Source organism: Mandrillus leucophaeus, unplaced genomic scaffold (genome assembly GCF_000951045.1).
Source record: "Mandrillus leucophaeus isolate KB7577 unplaced genomic scaffold, Mleu.le_1.0 Scaffold121, whole genome shotgun sequence".
Lineage (NCBI taxonomy): Eukaryota > Metazoa > Chordata > Mammalia > Primates > Cercopithecidae > Mandrillus > Mandrillus leucophaeus.
The window spans coordinates 7,021,935-7,033,205 of NW_012100432.1; the positions used below are offsets into that span (position 1 = coordinate 7,021,935).

General features: G+C 57.9%; 1 protein-coding gene across 3 annotated transcripts in view; it reads right to left on the bottom strand.

Moving 5' to 3' along the window:
• Window positions 1–1,186: 1,186 nt before the first annotated feature.
• Window positions 1,187–11,271, bottom strand: part of GATA2 (GATA binding protein 2) — a 14,069-nt gene continuing 3,984 nt past the window's right edge. For 2 of the 3 annotated variants that reach the window (XM_011971303.1, XM_011971304.1), the window contains 5 exons: window positions 8,559–8,832; window positions 7,486–8,127; window positions 5,626–5,771; window positions 3,591–3,716; window positions 1,187–3,088 (listed from right to left, as the gene is read on the bottom strand). In XM_011971303.1, the coding sequence (XP_011826693.1) occupies window positions 2,789–3,088; window positions 3,591–3,716; window positions 5,626–5,771; window positions 7,486–8,127; window positions 8,559–8,787 (1,443 nt within the window). In that variant the 5' untranslated portion in view covers window positions 8,788–8,832 and the 3' untranslated portion in view covers window positions 1,187–2,788. Of the gene's footprint in view, window positions 3,089–3,590; window positions 3,717–5,625; window positions 5,772–7,485; window positions 8,128–8,558; window positions 8,833–9,470; window positions 9,680–10,107; window positions 10,287–11,271 lie in introns of those variants that run through there. The other variant, XM_011971302.1, reaches the window with a different exon arrangement.

An 11,271-nucleotide genomic window follows, 5' to 3' on the forward strand; every position in this document is an offset into this window, starting at 1 on the left:
TGGGTATTCTGATGACCAGTGATATTGATGATCAGGGAGGTCAGTGATCAGAGGTATAAGGGACTTTGGAAAATGGGGGCATTGGTCAGCAGAGACTTTGAAGAAGATTCAGCAATCACTGATGTTGGGCATCAGAGACATTGGTGATAAGAGATCTTGATGATCAGTGTTGAGCATTCAGGGGTATTGGGAACCAGAAACACTAGTGACTACATTGATAGGAAATTTGATGGGGAGAGGATCCTATGATCAGGGACATTGGTTGTCAGGCACATCGCTGGTTAGAAATAATGGTGATCAGAAACAACTGACCAAGGACATTGTTAAAGAAACACTGGTGATAAGAAACAGTGTGATCAGAGATACTGGAGATCACATGTGAGTGATTGATCTATCACTAGAAAAAAACACTGATCAATTACATTGGTGGTCATACTTATTGATGGCCTAGAACATTAGTGACAAAGCACATTGACGATCAACACATTGGTGAGAAGAGACACTATGATCAGGCATACTACTGGTGAGCAAAGACAGTCACTGGAGACATTCGTGATCACATTTTGTGGGTGTCAGTGATCAAACTCATGGTTGAGCAGAGGCATTGATGAAATATTGGTGATCAGTTGTTAGTCATCAGGTATCTCTGATGGCAGGCTCTCATGATCAGACATGTCATTGATCTGGAATATCAGTCCTGGTGCCTATCATTGATGACCAACATCACTGATCAAAGATGACAGCAATCAATGACATCAGTGATCACAGACACTGCTGGTCAAGTCAGTCAATGAACAGGAATATTGATGACCAAATATCTCAGAAACCAGAGCTGAGAGGAAGCTCAGCACCTGGAAGGAAGCAAATGGAGATGGGGTTTGTAGGAGCCTCGCTGAGCCCTCAGGGGTGGACCACAGGCTGGAGAAACCACAGCCTCCCTGTGCCTCCCCAGTATCCTCCCATTCACTAGGACCCCTGGTGCAGTGACAGGAAATCCAGATGGGAGCAATTCAGGGGAGGAGCATCAGGACGTCAGTGGCAAAATCAGACCCAGGCCCAACAGGGCCCCATCCTGGATTCCAGGGGCCTTCCCGTCGCAGCCACCCCGCCGACAAGAGCAATGCAATCTGGCTGCCCAAATTCACACCCGGGACTCGGCACCCTGGGAGCCCACAAGACAGGCCAGGGGCATTCACAAAAAGTATTTTATTATTCTTAACAGTACTCGCTTTAAAGGAATAAGAGGATAGCATACATTTTTTACAGACAATATATAAATGTTGTACATAATTAACAATAACTTAGTTCACTAATCCAAAATAAAACAAGCCAAATAAAACATAAAAACAGAAAATACTGCCGATTCTTTTTCTTATGCGGACACTAGTACAGAATAAGTTACTTCTGGCCTTGGTGCTCCCCGCAGCGACTGCCCATCCATATTGCACTTGGTCACTACATCAGCACAATCCTCCTCCTGGGCCAGGGGCCCCTCGCAGGCCATCACACCCCGCCATCACCGCATACAGAATCTAAGCTCGGGACACATTTATATACAGCTGTACCTTGGGAAGGATCCAGACAGCCACAGCAAAGCTGGACCTGGGACCCCAGCAGGGACACAGCCTCTCCCTGGGTCCTGGTCCTGACCTACCCCCGACTCCTGCCTTCACCCCCTGCCAGGCCAGCAAATGCCAACCAGCCCCCGGAAACCAAGGGCAGTAAAGGCCCCTCCCCCATTCCCAGCTTTCATACTAGGGCTGTGGAATCCCAGCTCTTTTCCAAAAACAATTGCAAATCTCCAACCTTGTGTGTAGGGTTTACTCCTTTCATAGCAGGGCTTCTGTGGCTATGTACAATCGACTGGACCCAAAAAGAGTTTAAAAATAAAACAATTAACTCATCAGCGAGTTAAGCTTATGCATTTTTTTTTAATATTTTTTCTTTTGTCTCAGAGTAGGAGGGGAGGGGGTTGAAGGGTTAGCAGAAAAAGGATGTATTTACAGGGTCCACCTGACAAACAAGACGGGCTGTGGCTTGCGCTAAGGGGACACAGTTACACCAGCTTCGGCCTCAAAGCCAAGGGAGCGATCTGGGAGACGTTTCCCCTTTCAAGAAAATGTTGTTTCCTTCCTGTGACCCAGCCCTGGCCTGGGAATCTGTGCAGGACCGCCCGTGATTGTCTCTGCCCTCCAGGGCCTGGCCCGTCAAAGCAGGCACCAGCTCACCCTCCCGGGCCCGTGGCCCTTCTGGCTTTGGCTCAGCCCAGCCTGGAGTTCGGCTGTTTCTGAGAGGGAAGCCAGAGGAGAAGGGGGTACAGGCTGAGGTCCCCACAAATCTGCCCCCCAGAGCCCCGGCAAGTGGACCCGCCAAGTCCCGAGGAAGAACCAGAGGACTTGGGACAGCTCAGACCACCAAGTCTCCAAGTCCTTGTTAGAAACAAGAGCAAAATAAATTATTTTTGCCTAATCCTTTTTCCTTCTAAAAATGGTTGCCTTCGTCTGTCCCGTCCCCTCCTTTTCTCTCCATAAAGTTGTCCTTGTTGTTCTCCAAACAACTGTCCATGCAGGAAACCCCACCTGGGCAGCGGCCGGGTGCAGAGGCAGTCTCTCAGCGGTGGGGAACATTCACAGTAACTGCTGGCAGGCTGCTGGGCACCCTCCAGGGGAAGGGGTGCTGGACCGAGCCAGGCTGGCAGGAGTGGTGTCGGTCTTCGGGAAATGCTGGGCAGCTAAGGGTTTGGTCCACTCATCCTGGGAGTGCCCAGTCCTCGACGTCCATCTGTTCTCTAGCCCATAGCGGTCACCATGCTGGATGGGTGGGGGTGGCCGAAGGAGAGGCTCGAGGAGGGGTGTATGGGCGTCGGAGTGGGCAGGATGTGTCCGGAGTGGCTGAAGGGCGGGAGGTGGCCCACAGGCGCCATGTGTCCAGCCAGGGCAGCTGCACTGAAGGGGGATGACTTCTCCTGCATGCACTTTGACAGCTCCTCAAAGCACTCCGCCCCTTTCTTGCTCTTCTTGGACTTGTTGGACATCTTCCGGTTCCGAGTCTGGATCCCTTCCTTCTTCATGGTCAGTGGCCTGTTAACCTAGAGGCAACCACCAGCTTTCAGAGGGCCAATTCTTTCCTCCAGCAACATGTCCCACCCCTGCCACAGCGTGGACCAGAGGCAGGTCAAGCTGAGGGTCCCAGGAAGCCAGGAATTGTGCCCGACCTTCACAGTCCCATCACCAGATGGCTACAATTCCAGGAAGGGCAGGTTCTGGTGTATGGGGTTGATCCACACCCTCCCTGGCTCTGCCCACCGCATACCAGCACTGCCCAGCCAACTGAAGTCCTCCCCTCCACCCTGACCTTTTTTAAGTAGAAAAACCACTTCCTTACCCCCCGAGACCCTGTCCTAGCCAGCTCCATCTCCTGAACAGAGGCAAGGCGCCCCCTCTTACGGGAAGCCCTTCTGGCGCTCGCTCAGGGCAGCGGCTTCCCAAGCCAAGCCAAGCTGGATATTGTGGCTGGGGCCTCTTGCCTGGCAGCACAAAGCGCAGAGGTCCCCGGGGAGGGGTGGGGCGGCCGGGGCGGGGCACACTCACATTGTGCAGCTTGTAGTAGAGGCCACAGGCGTTGCAGACAGGGTCCCCGTTGGCGTTTCGGCGCCATAAGGTGGTGGTTGTCGTCTGACAATTTGCACAACAGGTGCCGGCTCTTCTGGCGGCCGACTGGGAGGGCAAGGTAGCGTCAGCAGGCTGGGCTCCCACGCCCACCTCGACCTCCCTCCCTGACCCTCGCTCCAGCCCCAGTCCCCCTCCACTCAGTCAAGGAGGGCTAAATCTCACAGGGGAATCAAAGCATCTCAGAACCATGGAATTTCAGAATTTGAGAATGAAATAAGTCAAGACTCACAGAACTTTGGAATAAAGAACTCTCAGAAGCCTGATGATGCAATGGGATTGCAAGAGCTAGAGGGCAGCATTAGCTACCTCCCCCAACTACCCTGCACTCTAACTCCATAAATGGGGAAACTGAGGCCCTGAGAAGGGCCTCTCTAGTAGCACAGGCATCCTGAGGCCGAGCTGGCTTGGTCCCCCTCGAGCCCCTGGATCTGGGGCTGATTCTGTGTCTCCTCTAGCGCAACTCTGCTCAAAATCCATAATCCTGGGTGAGCCAGTGTAGCTGAGGCCAGCACAGGTTTACAGAGTGCAGAGCTGCACCGTCTCACACTGTAGCAGCTGGCCACAGGGAGCCATTTAAATAAGATCTAACTACAAATTAACAGAATTAAAAATCCAGTTCCCTCAATTGCACTAACCACATTTCAAGTGATCAATATTCACATGTGGCCAGGGGCCACCACAGTGGGCAGTGCAGACACAGAACTTTTCCATCTCTTCAGCTGACCCGAATGCTGATCCCCATCTATGCAGCCACCCATACCCCAACCCTTAGAGCTTTAACACCCCCAGCCCCTCTGAGTCCTAGTCCCTCAGGAAACGCCTGGCAGAGGCAGGGTCTGGAAATGAGCGCCTGGTCCCTGGAGAGAGAAGCCAGAGGGAGGCTTTACCCAAGAAAGCAGATCCCCTCTCCCGGTTCCACCAATGCCAACCCCACAGTGACAGAAGGGGTCCCCCAACACTTCCCAGAGAACCGCAGGCAGGAGTGCACCAGGTGGCGAGTGTTGGGAGCTGGAGGCTGAGGCCTGCAGAGCCTGGAACGGCCCCAGGCCCGAGCCTGGTCACAGAAGGGACAGAGGGACTGCAGCCGCGGGGGCAGGGAGGGGTGAGTAAGCAGCCTGAAGCTGGAATTCTGACTCAGGGGCCAACGCCGCGTCCTCCACCTCTACCCCCACCCGGGCCTCACCCCGCCCTCGCTCCAGGGGAAAAAAAAGGCCCCCAAAGCAGGGAACGATTTAAGCCTCATAAATCACTTCGCCCTGAAAAAATATATTTATTATTCTTAGCATTTTACGCATTATTTGCAGAGTGGAGGGTATTAGAAATTTCAAAACAGCCCAGCAAGAGGCAGGACTGAGCTGAGGAGACTCTAAAAACTCGCAGAGTCCGGAAACAGATACACGAAGTTTCCTTATCTTCAGGCTGCAGATGTCCGGATAGGAAACTCCGGCAGGAGATCCGAAAGGGCATTTTTTTAAAATCACTCAAATGAAAATACACAGTATAGGTGACTCCATGGAAAAATAATAAAGGGCAGGTTTTTTTAGTGGCCGGTGTGAGTTTGTGTTTTATTTAAATAAGCACGAGGAGCTTGTGAGTGGGGCTGTCGGGGAGGGCTGAGCCACAAGGAAAAATACTTCATGGCCCTATTTTTAAAAAAGAGCTAAGCAGAGGCCAGAGGACAGGAGTCCAGTCCGTGGACACTCAACTTTGGGGATCCCGGAGCACAGTGGCGTGGAGCGAGGGTACCCGGTGGGCTCCCTATACCCGAGGAGGAAATCTGGCCCAAAAGAATCTGGCCAGAAAGAGGGATGACCCAACTGACATCCCAGTGCTTTTCATGATAAAAGAGGATTTCAAGCGGCAAAGTGTCTGCATTTGAAGGAGTTTTTTCTCCTTAATTAACCGCCAGCTCCTGCCCAGAAGCCCCCTCCCAGCCACCTGTGCCCACTCCTACCAGTCTTCGCTTGGGCTTGATGAGTGGCCGGTTCTGCCCGTTCATTTTGTGGTAGAGGCCACAGGCATTGCACAGGTAGTGGCCGGTGCCGTCCCGCCGCCAGAGAGGGGTGGCTGTGGCCCCGCAGTTGACGCACTCCCGGCCTTCTGCAGGGGGACAGGGAGAGACACAGGGCCTGCTTAACCGGCAAGGTCTCTGGAGGGAACCCAGGGCACGCGAGCACCGGCCAAGCAGTGCCGGTGCCTCTCAGGCACGCGGTTGGCCTGGGCCTGGCTGAGACAGCCTGGGCAGGAAGAGGGACCCAGAGGGTTTCCTACATGGGATGGGGCCCAGGTCCAGAGTCCTTTAAGGCCAAATCCCCTGCTTCCAATCCTCCCGAGGAGGGATGGAAACGAAGGAGGAGGGGAGGACGGGCCCAGGGCCCCAGGCGTTCTGGAGCAACCAGGAGCTATTTACTGCAAACTTTGCTGAGGGTAGGGCGGTGGCAAGAGTCACCCAGCTCAACCTGGCTGGGCCCAGGAGGCTCTCTCCTTCCCGCTCCGGCGCGCCTCTTTCCCTCTCCTCTTTTGTCCCTCTCCTTTCTACCCAACTGTGTCCGCCCCACCCCGTCTTTCTGCTCTAAGTCCAGAATCATTTCCCTCTTTCTCCCCAACTTTTCTCCTCTTCCACCGAAGCCCTAGAATTTTTCTGAGACCTGGAAAAAATGGATCGAAGTTGTTGTTCTTTAAAATAAAATAAATAATAAGCTCTTTCTTTTTTAGATAAGTGGCCTCGGTTTTTTGTTTGTAATTTTTTTTTTCCAGTTAAAAGGCCATCTGGAATTCAAATAAAATGCAAAACAAACTTGGGAAAAAGGACCAAGAAAACGCAAGCTGACGGGCCTGAGCAGAACTAGGATCCTGAGCCGGGGCTCAGCGGGGGCTGGGACCAGCAGGGGCTGGGGTTGGGGACAAAGTTGAGCAGGATCGCTGCCTGGCATCGTGTTCCCCAGGAAGTTGTTCTTGATTTAGTTTAAACTAAATGAGCAGTACAGGCTGGCAAAAGAAGGTGGTTCTTGCACTCAGGAGTAACTGTTTTAAAAACTTTCCTGCTCTGTGGCTCAAAGGGACCAGGTAAAGAGACATGGACAGCAGGAACTCCACACTAGCCATCAGTTTCTGGGTTTATGCTCTGTGGCCAGATTCTTGGACAAACCCAGTTTGGCCAGCTGCGGGAAAAGGGGCGGGCGCACTGCAGCTTCATCCCCTCACTCCAGCCCTCAGGGAGGGAGAGGGAAGGGCCTGGCCAGGGCAGGGAGCAGGAGCAGGTCCTGGGGATTTTGCTTTGGGGGAAATCTCCCAAGGAGATGGGGGATCCATCGAAATCCCAAGATCAGACTGATTGAGTTGGAGACCCAGATTCCTTAAGGGTCTGGAACCTCCGGAATGCCTGAAACATGCACACACAACATGCACACAGACACACATACACACATGCACGCATGCTCCCAAACACATGCACATACAGACTCACTTCCCTCGCTTCACATGCTAAGTCCTGAGGTGGCTTGAATTTTCACTTAGGATTCAGGAAGGGGAAGGGGGAATTCCCATTCTGTGTTCTGGTCAAGCAGTGACCAACCCTGGGTCAAGGAACTGAACTTTGGGGGTCCACCGGAAACACTTAAGAAAATGGCAAAAGTTTTAGAGTCTCCTCTCCCCGACCCAGGGGTCTCAAACATCTATTGGGGACTATTAGAGAGGACATCACCCATTCCCAGATCTGGGAAACCGACATTGCCCCTCTCCCAAGTCACAGCCCTCCACCACAAAAACGCAAATGCTCCCCTCTTCCACGAAAGTCCCCAGCACCTGCCTTTACCTGAACAGGAACGCGCCTTGCTGCGCTGCTTAGGGGTGAAGCTGGAGGCCGGTCCCCCCAGGAAGCCCCCGGGGTGGAAGAGTCCGCTGCTGTAGTCGTGGGCCGCCGCCGGCACATAAGAGGGGTAGGTGGGGATGGGGTGGTGTGTAGCAGGCTGGGTGCCCATAGTGGCTAGGCCTGGGCGCAGGGGACTGCCACTTTCCATCTTCATGCTCTCCGTCAGTGACACCTGGTACTTGACGCCGTCCTTGTCCTCTCCTCGGGCTGCGCTACCCCCCGCGGAAGATGAGCCTGGAGAAGCAGCCCCCGTGGTACTGGGGTCAGGAGACACTTCTTTCGGTGGCGTGGGTGGGAAGCCGAAAAGGTGGGAGCCAGAGTGGGCTGCTGTGGGAGTGAGGGAGGCCACTGAGCTCCCGCTGCCTCCCCCGCTCCCACCCCCAGCCCCTGGGTACACAGAGAGTGGGCCTCCAGGGCCTCCAGCAGCTGAGGGGTGCAGTGGCGTCTTGGAGAAGGGGCTCACGGTCCACGGGTTGTGGTGGTGGGCCGCAGCGGCAGAGAGGGCTGCTTTGCCCCCGTCCAGCCAGGGCAAACCCGGGCTGTGCAACAAGTGTGGGCGGCACATCTGGCCTCCAGTCAGGCGGGCTGCGGGCAGAGAGAGAGAGGGTCAGGGTGGGCAGAAAGATCAGGGTAGGCAGAGATAGGGACGCCCCTGACAGACATGAGATCACGACTCCCAGAACCAGCAGTCATCGCCTCCCAAAAAAAACCAGAAACACAACTCCCACCGATAATAATCAGGAATGTCAGTCCGAGCTGAAGGACAAGTGGCATAGAAGGAACCCCACCGGACGGGCCCTACAGGGAACCCTCACGGGCCAGCTGGAAGTGGGCAGAAACCCTGTGGGTCCCAGACCCTCCCCAATCGGCCGCTGCCCCCACCTCTCCCGCCCCGATTTTTCAGCAGCTCGATTCCTGCGGATCCCACATCCGGGAAGCAAGTAGCCGGGCCCTCCTCCCCTCCCTAGCCTGGCGCGCGGCGCCTGGGTTCCCATCACCACCGGCCCAGCGCTCACCGTGCGCGGGGCTGTAGGAGACGCGCGCCCGCGCGTGAGCCGGGTTGGCGTAGTAGGGGTTGCCCTGCGAGTCCAGGTGATTGAAGAAGACGTCCACCTCGTCTGGAGGCAGCAGCTGCGCGGGTTCCATGTAGTTGTGCGCCAGGCCCGGGTGGTGCGAGTCGGGGTGCTGCGCATTCAGCACGGCCGGGTGCGCCATCCAGCGCGGCTGCTCCGGCGCCACCTCCATGGCCGGCAGCGGCGGCTCGGGGTCTGGGTGGAGGCGGCAACGGCCCTGTGCGAGGAAGGGGGCGTGAGGCGTGCCGCCAGCGTCTGACACCCCCAAAGTCCCACCACGAGGTGTCCCGCGCGCCGCGGAGCCCCAGCCCAGCTCCGATGAGAAAGAGCACCAGTCCCGGGTGGGAGGAAAGCCCAAGGCTCAAAACGAAAGGAAGGCGGGGGAGGGGGTTCAGCCACGCACACTCACGTGGTGACCCGCGGATGCAGAATCACACACCCGTGCACATGGGGTCACACCCGGGGACGGGTCCCGACACCAGTGACCCCAACAAACGCACAGAGCAGCACTTCAGTCGGACACTCACACTGAGCCCCCCCCCCCCCCCCCGCCCGGTAGACAAACACCTCAACACAGACTCAAAAGTTGCAGACAGGCACCCGGGCACCCAGTGGGGCACTTGATCCCAGCAACACCCACACACCCACGCTTGGCGCCAGATACTGACCTCAGTCCCCAAAACATGCACACGCAGCCCCCTGAGTGCAGTCCTAAGCGGCACAATCAGGACCGCTCAACAAGGCACACCAAAGCAGCAGCCCGCAGCCTGGTCACCCCGCCCTAAGTCCCCCTAGAGTCCCCTCAAAGCTAGGAGCGCCCCAGGCCCCCAGCCGGCTCTCGAACCCCAAACTTACACACGCAGCCGTGGGGAGGGTAGGGACTCGGCCTCAGAGTGAAGGAGCTCCGGCGGGAGCCCCGGGGGCGACGGGCCCAGGGACAGCACGTCCAGAGGCTGGCGGGGCTTACAGGGTAGGAGCAGGGGGTAGCTTGCGCCTCGGCCTCGGGCCCTCCCGGCTCCGGCCCCTCGGCATCCTCCGGCCGCCCTGGCGCCAGCTGCCGACTCCTGCACAGACATGAAGCGGGGGCCGCGCACGCCTAAGAAGCCCACGCCAGCCAATCAGCGCCGCGCGCCTCCCAGCCTCCGCCTCCCATTGGCTGCGCCCGCAATTCCCGAACCGCTGGACTCCTGGACTGACCCGCAGGCCAGCCCCCCCTCCGCCGGCGGATCCCCTCCCTGCGCGCTCCTGGAGGCCCCTGCTGCCAACGCGCCTCACCACTAAGGGACCCTCACCCCAAGGCCCGATCCCTGCAGCCCCTCTTGCGAACACTCCGAGATCCCTCGACGCTCTGGGCGTAACTAGCAGTAACTAACCAACTGCCCCCTCCCCAGGAGCCCGGGCCGCGCACCCTCTGGATTGCCTCTCCCCGAGACCCTAACCCCGCCACGCTCCTTCACCGCTGAACGTGGTCAGTCCGAGCGCAGTTACCTACCCAGACCGTTCCCTCCCCTAGCTCGGGCGGTGTCTGAGTGGACTGGGGGTTGGGAGGGCTCGGAGTACAGCAGCGGAACAGCGGGAGCCGGGAGGGGCAGAGAGGGGCAGGAACTACAGGGCTCTAGAGGGCACCTGGGCCTCGGACACGCGGCCGCTCAGGGCTGTGCTTGACCCAGTGGAGGTGGCCGGGCCGGTGGCTTCAGAGAGGGGGAGGGGGCATCCCCTCCCCAGGCGTGGCCTTCGCAGGCCAACGGGCCCAATTGCCTGGGGCGAGGCCATGGAGACCCGGACTGGCGCCGGCGCCAGCTGGAGGGAGACGCCCCCGGGCAGGAGGTGGCATTTTTTCCTCCGGGGGTCCCCGAGGTGTCCTCTGGTGAGGGGGAAGAGGTGGTCTGAGGTCTCAGTCTTCTAAGTCACCTGAAACTGCTTCCCACTCACTTCCAGCCCGGAGATCGGCTCTATGAGTCGAGTGGGCCGGGCGCACAAGTCTTGCTCCCTCCCAATGTACAGACTGGGGAGACGAAGGCTCGAAGGGGGCCCCGGACCGAGGAGGGGTTCCAGGACAAAGGCATTTGGGGGGACCTAGACAGGTGCAGAGTACTGAAGGGACTCAACAGCGTCCTCCAGCCCTCTTCCCTGTTGGTCCCGAGGCTCCCGGGGTAGATGTCCAGAGGGCCCCTGGGTGGGTCGGGGGCAGGAGGAGGGCTAGGGTCCCGGCCACCCCCGGGAGAGTGGGGGAGGGGCGGCGGGATTGACAGTCGGTAATTGGGTAACTGGAGGCGGCTTCTCCGGCCGGGCGGCCCCGCCACCGCGACGCCGAGCCCCTGACGTCACCCGATTCGCCAGGAAATGAACTTTTTAATAATCCGAGGAGGGAGGAAAGCCCTCGGTCCCCTCAGCTCCGGGGGCGCCCGGCTGGGCCCAGCTCCGCGGGCGCGCCCCCGTCACCCCCTCCCAGGCCAGCTCAGGGCAGCGCCAAGGGGGTGCGGGCTCAGGCTGAGGCCTCCTCCTGCCTAGGCGTCTGGCGTCCGTTTGTCTGTCCAAGGCCCCAGCGCAGGTAAAGCGCGGGGCTGGGGGGCGCAGAGCTCCATTGGGCTGGGAACCAGCGCGTCTCGTGCCCTTGGGGAACCCGCCTGCCCGAGCCGCCTGCTGAGCCTCCCGC